Source organism: Astyanax mexicanus, chromosome 13, assembly GCF_023375975.1.
Source record: "Astyanax mexicanus isolate ESR-SI-001 chromosome 13, AstMex3_surface, whole genome shotgun sequence".
Lineage (NCBI taxonomy): Eukaryota > Metazoa > Chordata > Actinopteri > Characiformes > Acestrorhamphidae > Astyanax > Astyanax mexicanus.
The window spans coordinates 36,405,854-36,430,227 of record NC_064420.1 but is presented as its reverse complement, the minus strand read 5'-3'; the positions used below and the strand labels follow the sequence as shown (position 1 = coordinate 36,430,227).

Sequence of the window (24,374 nt, the reverse complement as noted above, 5' to 3'; positions counted from 1 at the left end):
GGTCTGCAGAAAAACTTTGCTGAAGTATGAAGCACGCCGAGCACTTTTCCTTACAGTACTGTCTGTACCTGTCTTTACCCAGCATGCCCCTCTGGATTCTTCAAACCATCCCAGGGAGACCAGCAGTGCCTGCAGTGTCCCATGAACAGCCGCACCACCAACGAGGGAGCGACCAACTGCGTCTGCCGCAACGGCTACTACCGGACCGACTCGGATCCAGTACAGATGCCCTGCACAAGTAGGTTCATGCACTGAGTTCGGATTTTAGAAAATATATATAATAAATGTATTGAGTTTTGTGTTCAGTTCAAGTTACAATAAAAAAAGTTTAAGATTCAGAGTAAAGGCTTAATTTAGCTGTACTTAAAGTTTTAGCAGAATTTAACTGGAATAATCTAATAAATAAAATAATTTTTTTACAGCTCTGAGAAAAAAATAAATAAAGATTTTGATAAGATTCTATGATTTTACCAAAATAAAATCCTCTGGAATATAATCAAGAGGAAGATGGATGATGACAAGCCATCAAACCAAGCTGAACTGCTTGAATTTTTGCACCAGGAGTGGCATACAGTTATCCAAAAGCAGTGTGTAAGACTGGTGGAGGAGAACATGCTAAGATGCATGAAAACTGTGATTAAAAACCAGGATTATTCTATCAAATATTGATTTCTGAACTCATTAAACTTTATGAATATAAACTTGTTTTCTTTGCATTATTTGAGATCTGAAAGCTCTGCATCTCTTTTGTAGTTTCAGCCACAAGTCGTAATATATATATATATATTTTTTTTTAATTCAATGATAATTAAATAATTCAAAATCTCGTTGCCATGAGCATGCTGGCCAGTGTTCAGCCTTCTTACTAACAAGATAAAACCTCTAAAACATCTTTTACACTTCTATATATCCTGAGGTAACACTAATTATCATTAGATAATAAGATAATCATTAATATAATCAAACAACACTGTCAGTGTGCTATTATAATGGTGCTTCCTATAAGAAAAGTATGAATCACAGTTCCCTTTTAACTGAAAAATAAAAACTGTGTCTTCTAGGGTTTTTATAGTATCTGAATAAACAATAAATACAGTTCAGTTTTACCACATTTACATTTAAGAGGCTTGCGGCATCTAACAAGACACAATAGATATGAGTAGCTTTTTATGAGGGTCCCTGAGAGCGTTCAGCACAAAGTGTCCCACTTTTGTTTAGCTGAAGAAATGGGATCGTGAGAGCAGCGGTGCACTGAAGCAGATGATGAGTGTTTGAAAAAAGTTGAGGGAGTCATACATTCAAATGAATGAAAAGAATTAAAAGACTTGTATGCAAAACTGCTGAACAGTAATAGCAAGGAACGGAACAGAAAGAGCTTCTTTTCCTCATGCATTTTTTATTTATCAAATTGCATTCTGAATATACTCTGATCGTGTTCACTTTTATTTAAATTAGAATACAATTGATAAATCTCATAATCAAAAAATGGTTGCATGCTTTATATACGCAAGGGCTGCACGATATTGGAAAAAAATTACATCACCAGCCCTGCCCCACAACCCCTGTGCTGTCTCTCATCCGGACCGATCAAGAGCTGAGTGAGTGCCAAGCACTCACAATCAGAGGAAAACAGCAAAACAACCCTTAATCAGGCATTTAAATGGCTTTTTAAAAGATAAATAAGAGCATTGAATTCAGCTGTAACTGGAAATTTCTGCGCTGCAAAACTGTGCTAAAACTGAGGTGCACAGCTTTTAACAGGTGCGTTTACAAGCACATGCCCAACTGTGTGGATGATGGAGGCCATGCAGTTACCTCGTGTTTACTCCTGCCCCCCCTCACGCTCCCCCTCCCCCTCGCACTTCTCAACTTCTCAGGCAGCAGGAGCCTGTCACTCACACAGACACAGAGACAGCGCTGTGTATTTACTTCTTGTTTCAAGAATCAAAATTTTGCAACATGACTTGTTTGATTTAATAGCCTTAAGCAACATCTCACGTCCTGCGATGTGACTAAATTGTTGCCACCAAAAAAAAAAGGTCACACCATCTTAATATTGGGTTTGATCGCCTTTAGCTTTGATTGCGACACACATTCGCTGTGCCATTGTTTCAGTAAGCTTCTGAAATGTCACAAGATTTATTTTAATCCAGTGTTGCATTAATTTTTTTCCAAGATCTTGCAGCAGCATTGATGAAGGTAGAGTCTGATCCAGCACATCCCAAAGATTCTCAATGAGGTTAAGATCTGGACTCCCTGAATCACTCTTTCACAATTCCAGCACCATGAATCCTGACATTGTCATCTTGGAATATGTCAGCGTCATCAGAAAAAGAAAAAATGCATTGATGGAATAACCTGGTCTATATTCAGTATATTCAGGTAGTCAGCTGACCTCATTCTTGCTTTCAGCACATACTGTTGCTGAACCTAAACCTGACCAACTGCAGAATCAACCCCACATCATTTGTTTAGTTTTGGCCATTGTTAGAGAATATGCTAATAAATATTTCTAGGACAGTGAGTTCACTTTTTAGGCATTCCTGTTTTCGGAGAACTTTTGTCCGTTATTGTTGTTGTATGCAAAAATGTTGTATGCAAATGTGCTTTTTACAAAAGCCCACTGTGAAGCACAGCCACATCTGTTCAATGTGGAAATCTCTAAATCCCAAGTAATTCATATAGCATATGCACAAGCATGCAGCGCTGTGCTGTTTCATCTTCGGATGCGGTTGCCCTTTTTTTAGTGGCTGTAGTTAGTGGACCTGGAGTACTTTGAATGAGAATGTCACTCTTTGGTGCCAAAGAAATAAAAGCCCCAGGGCAATTTGCATAATTCCCTGTCCTTTTTAGGAGAGCAGGCATTTGTGAATAAGAGTAGCACTCTGATACCAGTCTTAATCTGAGTGCTTCAGCCGAGGAAAGCGGCGAGTACGTTTCTCAGAGTGTTGCTTTGCATTATAATAAACACAATGCTCTTTTCACCACGTTATGCATTAAATAGTTAACAGGAAGCCTAGGTTACTTTGATTTCACTCCTACTAATGGAGCAATCATAATGGACTGCATGAATAAGAATCAGCTCATAAAGACAGGAGAGTGCGTTCAAGGCATCAACCAGGCCGACAGTGCTGATCGTGTATCGTCTCGCGTTGCAGTGCTTGTGTCACTCGTTCGCAATTCAGCCATGATACAGTACTGCATTAGAGTGAGAGACCACATGAAATGCATTGAATTGGCTGTTAAAATGATTATAGTGATTAAGCACAAGTTTTCAAAAGATACAGAACTGTGCTAAAGTTCAGGCACATAAAAAAATGTATAATGTTTAGCATAATTATTAGATTAATAATATCATATTAATAAAGCTTTGTTTGTGGTCAATAAATGTTTATTTACTCAGTATAACACTTAATTAAAATCAGTACAAATAAGATTCAATCAGAAAGTTGTGCTTTTGCTGTATTTTACTTTGTTCAATAAAAAAATATTTTCATAGCTCTCTTCATGGAAGTCTAATTTTGTTTATAGTTATTATTCAACAACTCAACAAATGAAAAATAAGTAATTAATTATGCTAAATTAAATCAGGTGAGCTGGGGATGGAATTGAACAAATCCTCATCCTGACTAGAATTGTCCTTGAGAAATCTGGAACTGAAGCTTTATTCTTTACATAAGTTCACAAGACATCAACTACATTCTTCAGAGGGAGAACATTTAGTTATTTCTTACTTTTATTTAATTAAATTAAATCTAATGTGATCTGGAGTTTTTACAAGCTTATTGCTGTGAGAAGTATTTTAAAATATACAGTACATTCAGGTGCCTAAAGATTGCTGAGTATTTTAAATATACAGAAGACAAATCAAAGGATAATATGCACCAGGAGTGGCATAAAGTTATCCAAAAGCAGTGTGTAAGACTGGTGGAGGAGAACATGACAAAATGCATGAAAACTGTGATTAAAAACCAGCGTTATTTCACCAAATATTGATTTCTGAACTCTTTATTATTTAAAGTCTAAAAGATCTACACCTTTTTTTTGTTATTTCAGCTATTTCTCATTTATGCAAATAAATGCTCTAAATGATAATATTTTTATTTGGAATGTATGAGACTGTAGTTTATAGAATAAAACAACAATGTTCATTTTACTCAAAAATATACCTATAAATAGCAAAATCAGAGAAACTGTTTCAGAAACTCAAGTGCTCTCTTCATTTTTTCCAGAGCTGTATATTCATCTATCAGTGCTTGTGTGAATTAATTTGTTTAAATTGTCTTCTTCTTCTACTGACAGTAAAAAAATGAGGAACTTGAACCCAGTGACCATTGAGCTCAATGACAGGCAGTGGTCTGTGACTTCTGCACTGGGCTGAATTAATATAGCATTATGCACATTTGAGAGAAATCGAAAACGATGTGTCCAATTCAGCGTATTCTGGAAGGCTCCTGAGCATCGAGTCATTTCTAACTGCTCTCCACTCTGGCGTGGCTCAGATGTGTGTGCATTATGGCAGTGACCCGTGGCCCCAGTTCCCCCGGGTACAGCTGCCTTTCTCCCAGAATGCCTGGAGAGGCTGTGGTTGGCCTTGCTGATGAGGCATTTTGACTGTTTTTCTCCTGCAGCCGTGCCCTCCGCCCCCCAGAGAGTGATCTCCAGTGTGAACGAGACGTCGCTGAGGCTGGTGTGGAGTCCGCCGCGTGAGAGCGGCGGCCGCGAGGACGTCGTCTACAACGTTATCTGTAAGAGCTGCGGTTCGGGCCGCGGGGCCTGCACACGGTGTGGGGACAACGTGCAGTTCGTCCCGAGGCAGCTGGGCCTGACCGAGCCCCAGGTCCACATCAGTGATCTGCTGGCCCACACGCAGTACACCTTCGAGATCCAGGCCGTCAACGGCGTCTCCGACCAGAGCCCCTACTCACCACAGTTTGCCGCAGTGAACATCACCACCAACCAAGCCGGTAAGAAGGAGTAAAACATCTAATACATGATCAACTGGGAGGGGTTTATCTCACTGATATTTATCTTTTGTAAAAACTAGAGATAAAAGCTAGAGAGAATTATTTGGCAACACTTTTTCACGTTTTCACAAATGAACTAATAACAGAGCCAAAATTATACCTACTAACTAATACTGAAGAAAAGTCTACATTCAATATCCAACAATAAAGATTAAACTACACCTAATAACCAACACTGAAGAATAAACTGCACTTAATAACTTACACTAACTAGAACACTGTAGATTAAACTACACATAATAACCAACAGCTAATAACCAGCACCTAATAAACAACACTAGAGATTTAACTACACTTAATTACCAACAGTAGAGATAAAACTACACCTAATAACTAAGACCTAGAGATTAAATTACATATAAAAACAACATTAGAAGTTAAACTACACCTAAAACTAATGGTAGAAATGTACTTACACTTAATATCCAACAGTAGAGACAAAACTACACCAAATAACCAACACTAGAGATTAAACTACACATAATTAATAATACTAGAGTTTCAACTACACTTAATAACCAACACCAGAGATTTAAAAACACATAATTACCAACACTCTAGATTATACTACACATAATAACCAACAATAGAGGTTAAACTACACCCAAAATTCAACACTAGTGATTAAACTACACATAATTTCTAACACTTAGTGGTCAACACTAGAGATCAAACTACACCCAATAACCAACACTAGAGATTAAACTACACCCATTAACCAACACTAGATATTAAACTACACATAATCAACAACGGAGGTTAAACTACACCTGATAACTAACACTAAGGATTAAACTACACATAATAACCAACAACAGAGGTCAAACTACACCTGATAACCAACACTAAAGATTAAACTACACTTAATAACCAATACTAGACATTAAACTACACTTAATAACCAATACTAGAGCTTAAACTACACTTAACAACTAACACCAGAGATTAAACTACGCTTTTTTTTTTTAAACCAGGCAAAGCTCAGAACAACCAATCAGAGAAAAAGTAATTTGCCTACCCCAGTTTTTCCTAACAGGACTGCAGGAAAAAAACAGCTTGTTAAATAATAAATAATAGCTTTTTGCTGTTTTTGGAACATACACACACACAAACATCCTAAGTGGACCTCAGGGAAAGAAAATAAAAAATGCTAGAAAAATCCAGAATATGGTCGCATTAACAGCTCAGCCAGTTTTTGATGATGTAGGCGTGAAGTTTTAAGGGGGTTATTGGCAGATATAAACTTTCCATTATTCCTTAGCTAAATTATCCTTGTAGCTCCAGCGGAGAATTAAGGCATCAACAATGGACACCAATTATGCTTTGGCTGGTACACTACATTAGGCATAATGGGAGTTATGTAACAGATTTTGTTTTCTGCCAAACTACCTTGAATTTTCTCATCAGTAATAAGTTTGGTTTGCGTTTTTTTTGTTGATAAATTAAGATCACAGGCCTTTGTTTCCTCTAGTTGAAATGCAGGCCTAACTCGCTGCCCTAACCAGACTGATACTGAAGTACTGTACATCTATACAATCTAGTATATGGCTAATTGGGGGTGGTTTAACTTATTAAACCCTAGATTTAGTATTCAGTTCATTATCCTATTGAAAAAAACTATTGGGATTTATTTTTTTGGCATCATATTTGCTTTCACATATCTTGTTGAGTTCTTCAGGGTTCTATTGTAGAACCTATGAAACTGATGTCAATTATGATAGTAGCAAAGTTAAGAGTAAAGAAGTGAAGGGTGGCCCACATACTGTATATATGGTCTATGGGGTTACAGTGTTGATTGTATGATAGATGCAGATTTTCCCAAGTCTCCAGGAAGTTACGGGAGTCTACCACATATCAATAATGGCTCACTGATGCCCGCAAGTCGGATAAAATCTCCCGGAATGAACACAAAAGCACATGCAGGCGACACAGACTTTTTCCCTAATGGCATGTGTGAAAGAGAGGGAGAGAGGAAGAGAAAAGTGCTTCCCTTCGTGTGCAGAGAGGGTTCTGATTGGCCTGTTCTTTGCAAAGAGTCTGTGAGACAGCCAACCAGTTTTTAGTGTGGGCGGGCAGTGTTTTTTTTGTTCTCTCCTGGATGGAATGTGTTCAGTAAGAGGAGGAGCATAATGACTCCCATCAAAACTTGTTTTATCAATCATTTAATCTCAGACTACTCTAAAGTATATCCATGTCCGGTAAAAGTAAAAAACGATTAAAGTCTTTCCCTCTGTACAGTTTGTATTAGTGATTTTAGCATTGCCCACAGGGAACTAAATGATTGCAAAAGGCATGTTGAGGTGAGTTAATGTGACTATATAGCCAATATTAATGTGTCTATATAGCCAAAAAGTAAAGTTATATTATCCTTTGTTATCCTTAGGCGTGTGCGAGGTTTTTTGGGGGGAGGTTTTTTTGGACAGGGAATTGGTGGGTGGGGGGCACTTAAAAAAGTGCATTAAAAGGTGCATTAAATCAACAAAAGCACAATGCAGGTAAAACCTGCTTCTTTATTTTTGCACTTTAGCTTCTTCATCTAAATAATCAGTCAGTTTCCACAATTGCAGCATTGCCAAACTCCAAACTACCTTGAATTTGTTCTTCAGTAATAAGTTTAGATTGTATTTTGTTGATTTATTTAGCAAAATCACAGGCCTTTGTTGTTGGCAGCCAAGCACCACACATTTGGTTCACACCTAACTCTTAACACATTTTACTGTTTTACTGGTATGACTTCATAAGCATGACCTTTTCTAACACCTGATCAAACGCGCCGCTTCCTTACGTTTGGTGAGAACGCCGTGGAAGTTCATACTGTTCTGGTCATATTTCCTGGTGCGTGGATTAAAAAAGAAGTCAGTAGAACACAGCGGTTCAGAGGAGCATAATAGAGTTTAATAGAGCATTTTAATGAGAGCTCTGCCCCTGGTTGTAATGCAGTGAACTCGTTGGCCCTTGCGCCACAGGCTGTGGCTCCACCGGTGTGCCTGTCAGCCCACATTACTGCCTGGGTGCTGCTGTGAAACTGCACCTCACACCACAAGCCTCTGAAACAGGGAGAGAAAGAGAGAGAGAGAGAGAGAGAGAGGGGGAGGGGTAGACTACTGGCAGGGTCTGCTAGTCCGTCAGAGCCAGGGCCAGAGGCTGGTCCAGCCAGCAGAAAGCCTGCCCTAACAGCATGGGGAAGTATAAACTTTCACACTCAGGGACATATTTATACACTTGTTCTGAGAAGCAGGGAAAATAATGATTTTTAGGGAATACAGATGTGCGTAGAAAAAGAAGTGTAGTTCTGAACAGCATAACGTAACTATCCTGCAGAAAACCCATGTATCTCCTAGTGGTTGCACAACTAGTAACTTTACTACTATTAATATGGAGTAAGTTAAAATAAGGGATTCAAGGATGCAAGGAAATTTTATTTTCATTTTACATCACATGTGATTAATGAGGTGGAAAGACATTGTATTCTCACAGTCTAGTTACACCCAAGGAGCAATTGTTAAAATTAATCAATATAAGACAAAAAATAAAATGCAATCCAAATAATATAATAATAAAATTGATAAGATAAATAATCAAAATATAAAGGAGTACAGAAGTCGAGTGGTTGACTATTTTTAAATAACTAGTCGACTAGTTGTCATTTCCAAATTTGCAAACCATAGCTCTTTATATTTGTGCATTTTAATTCTGATTCTAACAATGTATGATTCAAATCTTAATTCAAATAGTCAACTAGTTATTCAAAATAAAGCAGACTAACGACTAGTTCAGAAGGAAGAAATAGGAAGAAATAAAGCAATAAGAAACTCTTATGACATTTAGCTCGTTTGATTAGGGCCATTTAATGCTTCAAATCATATTTTATATAACAGCTAAACACAGACACTCTGAAGCTGACAGCTCCCCACTGCAGCAACTAGTGGATTCCCTGGGGGACTTAGTTGACTTGCCAATTAGTCTATGCAACCCCAAGTACCAAAATAGCAAGTAATTTATAACCAAACATGGATTCAGAGACACCAAGTATAGTCAAAAAGACATCAGAGTTAGCTTAAAATTATAAATTTTATTATGGCTCCCTATAGCCATAGGACAGTGAAAAAAACATGCACAGGGACTTTGACCAGTCATCAACTATCGGTGAGTAATCCAGCTCAGAAAAACTGTATTGTTTTTAAATAACTCTAACCCAGCCAAGTCCAGCTGCTCTGTCTGTTAGTCTGTTATCCCATCACTACTGAATATAAACATATTTAATTTGAAGTCTTTTTTTTTCACTTATATCTCAAAACAATGTAATGAACAACCGCCAGATATATTTATATAATATAATATATATATATATATATATATATATATATATATATATATATATATATATATATATATATATATATATAAGAACATATTACCACTTGTTAACGACACACGAGCTTGAGTGCATTACACTTACATAATCATAAACACATGCCAGGGCAGATGTTATATGCTGTAATTAGATGTTATGACATGTTCATTACTGTTGCAGTATCATGCTAAGATTACTAACAACTGTCATACAGATACTACAGTGTTTAATTTCATGACAGTTTATTTGGTATGTAAGTTTAATCTCATGCCATCTAATATTACAGTATCTGTCATGACTGCATGATGACTCATGACTTTTTTTCATTGCCAGAAATGAAATATGCTGAATAATAAAAGCGAATAATATTTTTTTTTTTTTTTTTTTAAACTAATTTTTTTTTAAAGAAAAGTATAAGTGCAATTTCAAGGCAAATCAAAGTGTTTAGAATCAACTAACTAAAATTGTATTTTTTTATGGTAAAAAATGACCCAAACAGGGTAAAAAGGGGGAAATCAAAACGTATATATACTCAAGAAAATTAATCCACAGGGTTGCATGACTCGCAAGATAAAAACAAGTGAGCTATTAATATTTAATTTAGTTGTGATTATGTAAAAAAAAGCAATTAATGAAAGTACTCATTAATAAATTTAATATAAAGCTAGTGCATAAATTAAAATGCATCTAACAAATGAATTTTAACATTGCAGTAACAGTAAGTTTGTTTATGCTTGTTTTTTTAATGAAAAGAGATGCCTGGAGCTCAAACAGGCTAATATAAATTAATGTTACTCAGAGGAGCCACAAAGTAATCTAACAGCTCACTGGATTTCACTAAAACAGACTCACAAGAGCTTCTCTCAGTCTCCTGCATTTGTTAAACAGTGCCAGTAATGTATTTTTTTTCTTAAATATCAGTAATTTCAAGCTAACAGTGACATTATCATGTTCCAAAGCCAGACATACAGCTCTGGAAAAAAATAAGAGATCACTTAAAAATGATGAGTTTCTTTGATTTTACCAAATTGAAAACCCCTGGAATATAATCAAGAGGAAGATGGATGATCACAAGCCATCAAACCAAGCTGAACTGCTTGAATTCTTGCACCAGGAGTGACATACAATTACCCAAAAGCAGTGTGTAAAACTGGTGGAGGAGAACATGTCAAGATGCATGAAAACTGTGATTAAAAACCAGGGTTATTCCACCAAATATGGATTTCTGAACTCTTAAACTTTATGAATATAAAATTGTTTTCTTTGCATTGTTTGATATATTATTTCTGTTATTTCTCTTTTTTTCAGCCATTTCTCATTTTCTACAAATATAAGATATACATATAAAAAAATATTTCTATAAATTCCATAGTTTATAGAATAAAACAACAATGATCATTTTACTCAAACATATACCTATAAATAGCAAAATCAGATTAACTGATCCAGAAACTGAAGTGATCTCTTCATTTTTTCCAGAGCTGTATTATAACTTCTAAAAATGTGTAGTTTTCAGCAGCTATTACTGAAGCAGCATATAGTAATAGTGAAAACATACATATCTAACTGGCATAGAAACACAAGGGGATGCTCCCAGTGCTGTCATGCATGTCCTGCAGTATTTTATGAGTAAATTGGTATTGATTACCAGTAGAGCAACACAGCTTACTCAGTTTATTACACCCAGCAGAGCTAATTCACAAAGCATCTAAAATTTATATGAACTGCCAACCGCAAGGATTTAGCAAGGAGTGTCTCCAAACGGATTACTAGCATTAGCATTGGGAAATTCTGCTTCGGTACTGAATGCCTGTGGTGAAATGCACTCCTTATGGATATGTTCCAGAACTTAAAGTTAATATTTCCTCTTATATAGCTTTAAAACATGTGTGTCCATTTCAGAAACATTATATGATGCGTAGGAAGTATATGAGCGACTGTATGTGTAAATATACATCAAGAAAACGTCCCTTTTTGGTGGAAAGGGTTTAAAGCTCGATTAAGCAGGATATTGCTTTGTCATTTACCACAGTGGAAAATCTCTTGGTGAGCTGAAAGATTCTCAAATATTTAACAGATGGAAACTTTCATAATTGGCTCCTCTGGTTCTCATACAGAATACCACAAGGACACATGAATTTGTGTTTTTTTTTTTCTCTCTCTCTCTCAAAATGTTATGGCACTACTTGGGTTCTCATAAATCGAAGGCAGTGAGAGAAGCTGAGCTTCAGGGTTCCGCTCGCGGTGCTCTGCATGGAAAATGGATCACTTCAGCCGAGCTGAACAAGTTTGGGAAATATGAAAGCTCTTTAGATTTATAGCTGCATACGTGCGGCTCGTTCCGTCCCTGAAGAGCTGCCATTTCCCTGCTTTAGAATACACGAGGAAAGCTGAGAGCAATTAGACTCAGATGCACAGCGTAATCCCGTCCATATGATTGGCACTGAAACCTTTACGTTCCATTATGTGGAAGTGTGTTTCTTTCACCATTCTCAATATCAGTCTTTTATAGGGTGTGAGTAACAGTGTTTGAGAAACGTCTGATCAAATCTGTTTCCTTTCTCTATAGAGACACTGAAAATAAACTCGCCGTCAGACACATCTCGTCTAAACAGGACACTATTGTTTTACCTGGATGAGCCTGGCTATGAATCATCAGTGTGACTGAAAGGCCCAAAATCCATCTTTCAATAGAATAGCAGGAGTGGTACATCATATTCCACATTTTAACACACTGAGTCAGTGGAAGTGATTTGACTCATCGTTTTACAGCCTAATCAAAACTAACAATGTATTTGTCATTTCTGTTGTACAGTCAGTGTCCTTTTCAGTTAAAATGCCATGTCTGTGCTGAAGTACACATTTTAGTGCTTTGCAGTGCCAGTTACAAATAAACAGTGCATGTTTTCTTAAGGGTCAGAAATAACCCGCCCCCATGTTTAACAGCAGAGAACACACAGACTACAGTCGAAAAACAAGGTTCATGTGTTTGTTACATTGTACTTATTTGGTTGGTTACATTTGGTTTCACAAACAAGAGACCACTACTTAAAAAATATGAGTTTCTTTGATTTTACCAAACTAAAAACCTCTGAAATATAATCAAGAGGAAAATAGATGATCACAAGCCATCAAACCAAGCTGAACTGCTTGATTTTCTTTGCACCTGGAGTGACATAAAGTTATTTAAAAGCATTGTGTAAGACTGGTGGAGGAGAACATGCCAAAATGCATGAAAACTGTGATTAAAACCAGGGTTATTCCACCAAATATTGATTTCTGAACTCTTAAAACTTTATGAATATGAACTTGTTTTCTTTGCATTATTTGAGGTCTGAAAGATCTGCATCTTTTTGTTTTTTTTCAGACATTTCTATTTTCTGCAAATACTGCAAATGCTCTAAATTATATATTTTTAAATTGGAATGTAGGAGAAATGTTGTCAGTAGTTTATAGAATAAAACAACAATGTTCATTTTACTCAAACATAAACCTATAAATGGCAAAATCATAGAAACTGAAGTGGTCTCTTATTTTTTCCAGAGCTGTGCTTAAATGTAATTATTTGACAGTTTAATTTCATTTTCTGCGGTGATGTGCTGCTTTTTAGTATCATCAACACTATATTCTCCCAAAGTCGATTTTCACCAGCTTTTGACTTGGTCTCTTGCCAGTGCACTGCATTCATGCCAATTTTTACATAAAAACATGCCCTATCATCCATCTAGTTGGCATATACTGTATCTACCTACTTAGCCTACAGTAAATTTTTTACATTATTTCACATTGAAGTATGAGCAGCTGCTTTTTTTAAATGATGCATAATACAAAGCAGCCAAAACAAAGATCATTTACATACAGTATATCATGCAATATTGCCATATATCTTAAAGTCACAGTAACAAAAAATAAAGAAGGAAAATAAAAAAGGAAAGTGGAAATGGTCAAGCAAAAATGAATTATGGCATTTTTAGCTACATAAACCCATACAGAGAGCTTAGAACATGTATCAAGTAGAACCATGTGTCTTCAAAAGCGTCATCACATACTCTACATCAATCCACAGGTCCCCAGCATACCAAGTGTTTAAAGTGGGTTAGGTGATGGAGACCCCCTTCATGAGTACTAGTGTTTTCATGGAATTCGCGGTGAGAAAAAAAAAAGGCTAACGGCAATTGGCCTGCTGCTTCTGCACGCTCTGGTGTGTTTAATATTCCTGGGCTCTACTCAGCAGCCTCTAGAGCAGAGGGAGGTTTACAGCCTAAGTCCTGGAACTCCCAGCGCAATCAGCCAGCGGCAGGAAAAAAGCCCTCTACTTCTCACCAGTGATAAATACCACTTATAATATATTGCCTTCAGCCATCAGTGTGTGTTAAACAGGGATACGGTTACATAAATATGAGATAAAAGAGAAATCACTTCACATTTATTCACTTGACATCAAATCAGTAAGATTAATTAATACTTTGAAAGGAGCTGGGCTCGGAAAAGGCCGGAAAATAGCCTGACCTAATATCCGCAAGCTTGTCCGGCGAACAGGCATTTGTCTGGAAAATAGCATCCCTTGTCTGCCTACAGAAAATGTATGCACTATGCAGGCAGGCAGGTAGGCAGGCATGCCAGGACAGCGTCTCGTGTACTCTGCTGCCCACTACTGCTCTCTCTGCATCATGATGCTCAGAACAGCGGCAGCAGCCTCAAACACACAATGATGTGATTGTTCGTTAAGTGGGAAAGGGAATAACCTCGCGGTGTATCTTTCAGCTTTAACACTCTGCCTTTTCTTGGCTTCTTTAGGGCAGTAAATGAAATGAGGTGTTATTGTCTGGAGGTTTCCAGTGTCTGAATTTTCCACAGACAGAATACTCTTTACTCTTTACTTTGATCTAATGTAAAGACTCCCCTGTGCTCGATACACAACCGATGCCAGATAGCTGGCTATTGCATTCAAGAGCCCGCTACCTACAGCAGACAAAAGACCATCTTATAATCTTTAACTTCTGTACAATGCATTTGAACCTTATGTGCTCTTAGTGATTTATTTTCTATAACATATTTCCAAAAAAATTTCCACCACAAATTCCCTCTGTGCTCAATAACAAACATCTATATCTTAAGATAACCATGCAGAAAAGTGGTACCAAAAGCAAAGAGAAAATGCCTCCAAATGCAAGTATACAAATTCCTTCAAACACAAAGATAAAAATGTCTCCAAATGCATCTATACAAATGCCTTTAATGCCTTAAAAAATAAAGAGACAAATGCTTCAAATGCCTTTAAACGCAATGAAACAAATGCCTCCAAACATTTAAATAAAAATGCGTTTAAATGCCTCCAAACGCAATAATACAAATGCCTTTAAACGTAACAACACAAATGTTTCCAAACATTAAAATACAAATGCCTTCAAATGACTTCAAACTCAATGATACAAATGCCTTTAAATGCCTCCAAACTAAAAAATAAAAAAAGCCTTCAAATTACTTCAAACTCAATGATACAAATGCCTTTAAATGACTTCAAAAACAAAGATACAGATGCCTTCAAATGACTTCAAACACAAAGATACAAATGCCTTTAAATGCCTCCAAACTAAAAAATACAAATGCCTTCAAACGCAAAAACACAAGGGCCTCCTTTCGCTAGGATGCAAAAGTTTTCCAACACAATGTTACAGATAAAACATGCCACTAAACACAACAATACAATAGGGGAACAAATACAAAGATACAATTGCCTCCAAACTCTAGGATACAAATGTATCCAAACACAATGATGTAAATGCCTTCAAACATAAATATGCAAATGCCTCCAAACGCAAAGATACAACTGTGTCCAGCTGAGAGACAGAAATATACTTTAAAGCAAAACTAGAAATAAAGCACAAATAAATCGTAAGGCGAAAATATCAGATGCAAGCAAATGCAAAAATGCATATATAGTCTAAGGCAACAGTGAAAATGTATCTGAATGGAAATATTTCAGGGTAAAACATGCCTTTAACAAATAGGCCATACAATTAGAAGAGACTGTATGACTGCAGTAAGAGAGAAAAGAGAGAACTTGAAGAGACTGGAAGACTTCTGTTTTAAACCTTAACCACTACCACCCCTCCATCACTCCCACTGACCAGTGATAGGAATTAGGAATAGGCAGGTGGTGGTGGTGGGCGTGAAAACCTTCTCTCTGGTAATAGGAATGAAAGAAATGAGAATATATAAGACAAATGAAGATGCGTAGATGAATGAAGATAAACTTCAGTTAGCTATGATACTGAGTTAACTATGAAAATCATTTTAATGGCTTTACCCACATTATCATCTTAGAAGTGTTGTTAAGAATTAACAAAATTTTGGGATATGAACCACGCCTCAATTTCCCGAGCTCCTCCCCCTGGTCCTATATATATATATATATATATATATATATATATATATATATATACCTTCCAGGTGCTCACCTATGTGACTTTCGACCTCGCACACGCCTCCACCCCATCACCACCCTCATCTTCACCCTCATCTTCATCACTCATCTTCATTACTCCTAGCTGCGGGGGGGACCTGGCTTGAGAATCGCCTCAAGCTGTTCTGAACTGTACCCCAAGCCACATCATCACAGTTCCCCTCCCCGCATCGCGTAGGCGGGGTTCATTATAGCAAAAACAAACTTATACAAAGATTTTAGAGATGCACCAAAATGAACATTTTCTGGAAGCAAGCAAAATTAAACATTTGACCTAAAGCTGGATAGTGAACATGGTTTTTCACAGGCTGTCATTAATTTAGCTACTTTTTTCACTATTTTCAAATTATTCTCAGTTTCAAGTCATTATTTAGTGAATTTAACTCATTTAGCTAAGCACTGAAATGTCTTCTTCTTGTCATTTTTGGTTGCCAAATATTTTGTGCATTCTTATAAGTTACATACAAATCCAGCTGCATTTGTCAGTGGAAAGCTACATTTTAAAATAAAGATGTGGCATCTCCATATTTGTTTATCACTTCTCATTGAATTAATTAAAACCTTATAACAAAAAAAACATTTTGATCAGTTGTCACATTTTTATTAATACTGCAGAGCTCTTAAATGTTCCAACTCTCTCACTTTTTTTCTTCTTTTGTCTTATTATATCCACAGCTCCCTCTGTGGTGTCCATCATGCATCAGGTCAGTAGAGCTATTGACAGCATCACTCTGTCCTGGTCACAACCAGACCAGCCCAATGGAGTCATCCTGGACTATGAGCTGCAGTACTATGAGAAGGTAATCACACCTCCACTCACTCACACACACTCATTTACACCAGCATGCTCCTGTGCTGCACTTTAGAGGGTCAGACCCTGCCCTCTTCCTCCCCTCTTTTAAAGATCAGTCTGGATGAGTAAAGTGAGGTGTCTGTGTTGCATCATGACTGTGACTTTAAATACCTGAAAGAAGATCCTGCTGCATTGATCTCTTTCAGAACCTGGCGGAGTTGAACTCTTCAGTACTGAGGAGTCAGACTAACACAGCGGTGGTCCGGGGACTGAAGTCTGGGACCATCTACGTGTTCCAGGTGCGAGCGCGGACAGTGGCGGGATTTGGACGCTTCAGTGGGAAAATGTATTTCCAAACTATGACTGAAGGTATGGATGTCCAAAACAAAATTTAAAAGAAATAAAATATATAAATTTATATATTTATGTATATAAAATACCCAAAAATGATGTTAAAGAGATAGTGAAGTTGAGATTTAACAGTCAGTGAACATTAGGCAAGTTTCATGTCTTAATCACAACATTCTTGCATTATTTGTATAAAATTCATCACATATCATTACCATCTGGCAAAAATAATTGTATATCCATTTTTGGCTCTTTTTTGTGTTTTGACATAATGTGAAACTAACTCTTTTTATATTGACTCCCACTAAACGTTAAGAAGTTTTTTTCCTTCTCTTGGTAAATCTTAAATATATATATTTTTTAATTTATTTAAAATTACTTAAGAATTTAATGTGTGGATGCAAAAGAGACCACTTCAGTTTCTAAATCAGTTTCTCTGATTTTGCTATTGAAATGAACATTGTTGTTTTGCAACAACGAAAACAAGTTCATATTTGCAAAGAAAACAAGTTCATATTCCTAAAGTTTTACGAGTTCAGAAATCAATATTTGGTGGAATAACCCTGGTTTTTAATCACAGTTTTCATGCATCTTGGCATGTTCTCCTCCACCAGTCTTACACACTGCTTTTGGATAATTTTATGCCACAACTGGTGCAAAAATTCAAGCAGTTCAGTTTGGTTTGATATCTTGTGATCATCCATCTTCCTCTTGATTATATTCCAGAGGTAAAATCAAAGAAAATCTCTTATTTTTTACCAGAGCTGTATGTATAAATTTATTCCAGCATAAAATTATAATATGTCTGATTACAGAGAATTTTTTGAGCTAAATTATCTCAACTTAGTCAAACATTCTCAATAATTTTCTTTTTTTTAAGTTCTTAGTTTGTTAACAATATATTTAAGGTTGAGCTAATTATAAAACATTAGTATATGAGCTGCAGCTAAAATATATTGGATGATTTTTAGACCATGTTGCCCCCATCAAAGAGAAAGAGAGTGACCTTTCCATTCTGAGACTCCTGACAAAGGAGGGTCATGGTGTTGATGGAATTTAACACTGGTTTTCCGGACAGGGAATAATTGAAATATCATAGACAGTATTTTCTAAATAGATTATATTTTTATGTATAAAATCTTTATTCAAAATACTGTGTAGTCCAAGACCAGGCTTAATTCCTGTTGGGGAAACTGCTCCATAGTCTTTTGTCTCTTGAGGTGCAAGCAGTTAGACTGCAGGGCCACTCTAGAGCTGCAAGATTACGCTACATTAAAACAAGTTTTACTGTTTTTTTACTGTGGCAAACAGACACAGGATAAACATTTTTATACCAAAATATTGTAGCACATGTACTAATATTTTGAATTAGATCAACCTAACTGAGATGCAGAACGAAGTTAACTTAAAAATAACTTTTTGTAACTCGTTATTTTATCATTTTGACCTAAATTTGTCTCTACATGTTCTTTCTAAACGACTCCTCTCCGAATAGCATACATTTCTTCTAGCTCCACTTTCCACTGTTTTTGTTTGTCAGCATAAAATCATCTCAGTCATATCATATGGCATCTCGACAGCTCAAACCCATTAAAGCTGCGTCCGTGATTAGTTTGATCAGTTGCTGCTGTCTGGCGAGCGACAGCGTTGCTGTTCAAGTGCCAGGCTCTGAAATGCCATTGACTTCTGTCAGATGGAGCATGTCAATACATCTGTGTGCCAAAAGCACAGCCAAAAACAGATGTCAGCGATCCAATCCCAGCATGCTCCTGGTTTTCCAAAAATGAGCAGCCACACACTGCACTGGCACGGTGCTCTCCTACTGCTACTTTTATAGAGTTCTTATAAACTAATAGAAACAAAAAGCGGCAGTAAAAAGATGGAATGAAGTGTCTGGAAATGTTACTGACTGCCAGCTCTCATAAACTGACTGAAGAGACGTTACTGCCAAATCTGTGCTGACTTTACCGTACTTGTATTCAATTTGAAAGTGTTGAACTGATGGAGAGTGAATTGTAAAGTTCAGACGATCTGGGCTGAGTTTCCCAGGAGCTTCAGAACAAAGTACTCTGTTAACTAGATCTTAATAATGTTTTATTTTTCAATGAGCATTTCCCCAACCCCCCTAAAATACTCTGCACACTTATTTGCATTGCAAATTAACATTAAACTCGATATAATAATAAAAAATATATACTAACTCAAATATACAAAAAAATATAAGCATGGTTACTCTTTTTACAGAATTTAAAGTAATGAACAATAATTAAATGTGTTGTGTGCAAAAATAATGGAACATTTTTTTCAATATTTTAAATTCAGTAAATATAATGGATTTTGAGTCTTAAGGATTTATATTTAAGTTTGTTTTGCATTCGACTGAGTGCACATTTATAAATCCTCTACAGGAAAGAAACTTTGTATATTCTCAGAAAAAAAATATTTTCTGTACATTTTGGACAAAATTGCTTTTTATTTGCTGATTGTAACACACAAACAAATACAGCATAACTTATAACACAATATATTTTTTTATTATTCACAGTATTTTAACTCAGAATGTGCAAAAGAGAAATTATTTTTGTTTAGAAAATTATAGAAATAAAACATAGGGCCCTATATTGTGCAGGCTACAAGGCACATCGCATTGCTCATTGCTATCTTACACTCCACTAACAGTCTTGCGTCTGTGCCATTAAAAACAGCTATGGTGCTTGTAAATATATCTACGCCGATGGGCATGGTGGTCTCGAAATGAGTTGTGTTTCGAGCCATGCAAAGCATACTTTTCCCGTCGTTACGATAGCAAATACACACTAAAACAACCTAAATCAAGCTGTACAGTTAATGCTTTCCCTATAGATTGCTAAAGTAAGACGCATATACTGTAATTTGACCAAGGGGTGCTCAAATGTAAAAATATAACGGAATAAAAACGTTTATTTTATTTATTTACTTATTTATTGGTGGGTTGGTTTCTGCTGATATAGTGAGTATTTTACAACTGAGAGTATTTTAAATCAGATTTAGAATCAATATGATAATATTGTTTTCAACATTCTAAACATTTAAACATTTTTGTAGTGTACCGATGATAAAGACATGCTGTGCATTGGACTGATCTTAATGGATTTTCGAAGTTTAACTAGTTCCACAGTTTAGAGGGAGGAGTCAACAAATATTTTCTTTAAACACACTTGTTAAAGTAGCAGTCCGTATTATTTTGTTTCTAAACTGAAGCAGAAGCATTTTTAGTGGAGAAGTTACAAAATATTGGGTTTAATTGTATCAGTGTGCTGGAAAGACCTTCCCTGCTAAGCCTGATATATTCTGGTCTATCTGGTCGCTTTTCGTGGGAGTTCTTCTGGCCGCATCACGGGTCTTTACTTAATAACGTCACACGTACAGCCTTTAAAAGAGGATCCGGCTCAGTTTTACTGAATGCGAGCAGCTGGTGGAGCAATGGAGACTTCAGAAGGGGAAACTCAGACCTAAGTAGGTCATTCACTCATAGTAAAAACAAAGAAACTAAGGAGTGGAGTTTCTGACTGAGCGCTCTCTCTCTTTCTCTGACTGAACATAACCTGGAATCGGATCCATCTGCTCTAAAAGGACACCGCATCACACCCGCCCAGTTTAAAATGATTATTCTGCATGCTCGTGCAATTATCCTTTTTCACCAGAGAGGGCTCTAAATCCCCCAAATCCCAAAACTTACAGACATCAGCTTTAAGTTTTGGTTTGCAACTTTTTGGGAAACCTTCGCTGAACTCTTCTACACTCATGCACTTCATTGGTTAGTTCATTATTCACTTTTGGGAAACTCACTCTGGTGTTCTTTACTCCCACTGTATATACGCTCTCTCTCTTTTTTCTCTGTATTTGTGTGTGTATAGAGGAGTATAACTCCAGCCTGCAGGAGAAGCTGCCTCTCATCATTGGCTCTGCTGCCGCTGGATTTGTTTTTCTGGTCGCTGTCATTGTGCTCGTTATTGTCTGTAACCGGTGAGTTATTCTAAACCCTCTCTGAGGAATCTCCAGATATAAAACATACAGATTGTCTGCTTCGATTTAGCCTCGGTTACACGGCTTTGTTCATGTGTGTATGTTTCTCCTCAGGAGAGGCAGTGACAGAACCGACTCTGAATACACAGACAAGCTCCAGCACTACACCAGCGGCCACAGTGAGTAACCCTCTCAGTCTCAGAGCACACGCTCCATGTCTCCTTAATCCCCTTAGACCACAGGTACCATCACTACACTTTCAGAGCAGCTTAGGACATGATATTAACCTGTTATTTCACTGAACAACAGTCATGCAACCACAGTCAAGATCAATGTAAATCAATCAAGAAGTATTATTACGTATTACCTCAGGGGACAGCTAGGGAGTGCCCACCCCTGTGTAAGTTGTAAGGTATTAGTGAGGTTGAACACTGGCCATGGGACATAATACTAGTTCCTTTGGCATGTCAGTATACCAAAAGTTGATATGTTAAGCTTAAAAAAACTATATTCCAATGTAACAAATTAATTTTAATCATATGTATAAAAGCTCATATAATGAAATGTACTTGAAATAGTTTTCCCTGATTATTCCTTAATAACTGGCCAGTGGAATCTAGCATAGTAAATCCTTATTAGGTAGAAGAATTTACTTCAGTGCTGGGTTGACCTTTAGATAATGATGGCAAAGAAAATTTGCATTGAGAGTTTTTAAATGATGATAATGTATAGCCCTACTTTCTTTTCTTCCAAGTGTCACCAGGAATGAAGATCTACATAGATCCTTTCACTTACGAAGACCCGAATGAAGCAGTACGGGAGTTTGCCAAAGAGATAGACATGTCCTGTGTGAAGATCGAACAGGTCATTGGTGCAGGTAAATATGAGCATTAACTTGATCATAGGCAGTAAAAATGATTGTATTGTATTTCATGATTTTTGATTATATTTTTGATGAGATTTATATTCCTGATATCTGACAAGAAAATCAAAGAGAATAAAAAACATACTGAAAGGGGCGCCACTGCCACTATGATCCGGAGATCGCTGGTTCAAATCCCGGTCATGCAGCTTGCCATCAGCTGCTGGAGCCCCAAGAGAGCACAGTTGGCCTGGCTCTCTCTGGGTGTGTAAATGGTGCTCTTTTCCCTCATCACTCCTAGGGTGATGTTGATCAGCTCAAGGCATCTGTGAGCTGATGTATCGGAACCGAGTACCGAGTCGCTGCGCTTTCCTCCGTGCGTGCTGTGATGCTACTGGCTGGCTTCACATGTATCAGAGGAGGCATGTGCTAGTCTTCACCCTCCTTGTGTTGTGGCATCACTAGTGATGGGGGATATACAGATGAGTAGCAGCTGAATAGGTGGAACAATTGATCATGCTAAAATCATAAAAAATGTCTAGTATGAGTCATGAAATGTTCAAACAAAAACAGCACAAATGTATCATAATTTTAAGTAGTAATCACAACTGTGACAATATCCAGAATTTAGGCTATTGTCTTTTATTCGACACAATTCTGTTCCTCTGTTTGTTAGGTGAGTTTGGGGAGGTGTGTAGTGGTAATCTGCGGCTGCCTGGAAAGCGAGAGATCCTGGTTGCCATTAAGACTCTGAAATCAGGCTACACTGAGAAGCAGAGGAGAGACTTCCTGAGCGAGGCCAGCATCATGGGTCAGTTTGACCACCCCAACATCATTCACCTAGAGGGGGTGGTCACCAAGAGCAGCCCGGTTATGATCATCACAGAATTCATGGAGAACGGCTCCCTGGACTCATTCCTTAGGGTAGGTCTTAAGTGATTTTAATGGATAGAATGTGTACTGTGTATATGATCAAGGTGCTTATCGCATGCAATAAAATTGGTAACATTGTTTATACGTGCATTGCACAGCTCTGGGAAAAAAACAAGAGACCACTTCAGTTTCTGAATCAGATTCTCTGATTTTTCTATTTATGGGTATTTTTTTGAGTAAAATAAACATTGTTGTTTTATTCTATAAACTACTGAAAACATTTCTCCCAAATTCCAAACAAAAATTCTAAATGTAATTTATAGCATGTATTTGCAGAAAATGAGAAATGGCTGAAATAACTAAAAAGATGCAGAGCTTTCAGACCTCAAATAATGCAAAGAAAAGAAGTTCATATTCATAAAGAGTTCAGAAATCAGTATTTGGTGGAATAGCCCTGTTTTTTAATCACAGTTTTCATGCATCTTGGCATGTTCTCCTCCACCAGTCTTACACACTGCTTTTGGATAAATTTATGCCTTTACTCCTGGTGCAAAAATTCAAGTGGTTCAGCTTAGTTTGATGGCTTGTGATCATCCATCTTCCTCTTGATTATATTCTAGAGGTTTTCAATTTAAAAAATCAAAGAAACTCGTCATTTTTAAGTGGTTTCTTATTTTTTTCCAGAGCTGTATGTCTTACATGATTTTCCTACATTTACAAAATGCAATGGAGCAGTTACATACAATAGCTTTCATTTGTGTAGATCCTTTCTGTTTAAAGCCATTCATTCTCACAGTTGACCTGGCGTCCCTCTGTCGACCAGAGGCCTTTAAATCCGGACCTTGAATCCAGTTTCCAGTTTGAGCTTTGTAATCCTTTAGTAGGTGTGACACCACATGGGCATCAGTTACATTAACTGTTCCCTTAATGTTCAGCTAGAAGAAAACCCAGGATTGGAAACTGGATTGAGATTTCGGATTCGGAGAGCTGGGCTGTAGAGTAAGGACAGATGTGGCTGAATGGGGGCACAGCTGGATAGGAAGATATAACAGGTCCAGATGAAGTCTTGCTGAGGCAGTGATAGAGCTCTAGAGAGGCTGGATAAACAGCCTGTTCCAGTACTGCAGGACTGCAGCAGCTCATTTAGACTTGTCTACTGTAATAAAATGTCTGCATTTGTAACATATTATTGCGCTGTCTGTGTTTCAGCAAAACGATGGGCAGTTTACTGTGATTCAGCTGGTGGGCATGTTGCGTGGCATTGCAGCGGGGATGAAGTATCTGTGTGATATGAACTACGTGCACCGTGACCTGGCAGCTCGCAACATCCTGGTCAACAGCAACCTGGTGTGCAAAGTGTCTGACTTTGGCCTCTCCCGCTTTCTGGAGGACGATACATCAGATCCTACCTACACTAGTGCACTGGTAAGTAAACTGACCCAGATCTGCTTGTAGGTGGTCATGCAATAGGCTTTATGGTGCTGGGGAGTGATTTGGAAACCTGGGAGGGACAGATTTGTATGCTAAGGAGATTTTAGGTAATTTATAATGATTTAAAATAAGTAAATAAAATAAATTTAATACTTAGGATAATTGCACACTATGTGACTGTAAAATATATATATGTATTCAACAATGACAAAATA

At 37.1% G+C, this 24,374-nt stretch overlaps 1 protein-coding gene across 2 annotated transcripts in view; it reads left to right on the top strand.

The window, feature by feature from the left end:
- ephb2a (eph receptor B2a) overlaps positions 1–24,374 on the top strand; it is a 114,362-nt gene that overhangs the window by 75,879 nt on the left and 14,109 nt on the right. Inside the window, exons 4-12 of one of the 2 annotated variants that reach the window (XM_022663104.2) lie at positions 83–238; positions 4,632–4,967; positions 16,523–16,647; positions 16,847–17,009; positions 20,885–20,993; positions 21,108–21,172; positions 21,757–21,870; positions 22,532–22,779; positions 23,938–24,153. In XM_022663104.2, coding sequence (XP_022518825.2) covers positions 83–238; positions 4,632–4,967; positions 16,523–16,647; positions 16,847–17,009; positions 20,885–20,993; positions 21,108–21,172; positions 21,757–21,870; positions 22,532–22,779; positions 23,938–24,153 — 1,532 coding nt within the window. Of the gene's footprint in view, positions 1–82; positions 239–4,631; positions 4,968–16,522; positions 16,648–16,846; positions 17,010–20,884; positions 20,994–21,107; positions 21,173–21,747; positions 21,871–22,531; positions 22,780–23,937; positions 24,154–24,374 lie in introns of both variants that reach the window. The other variant, XM_022663103.2, reaches the window with a different exon arrangement.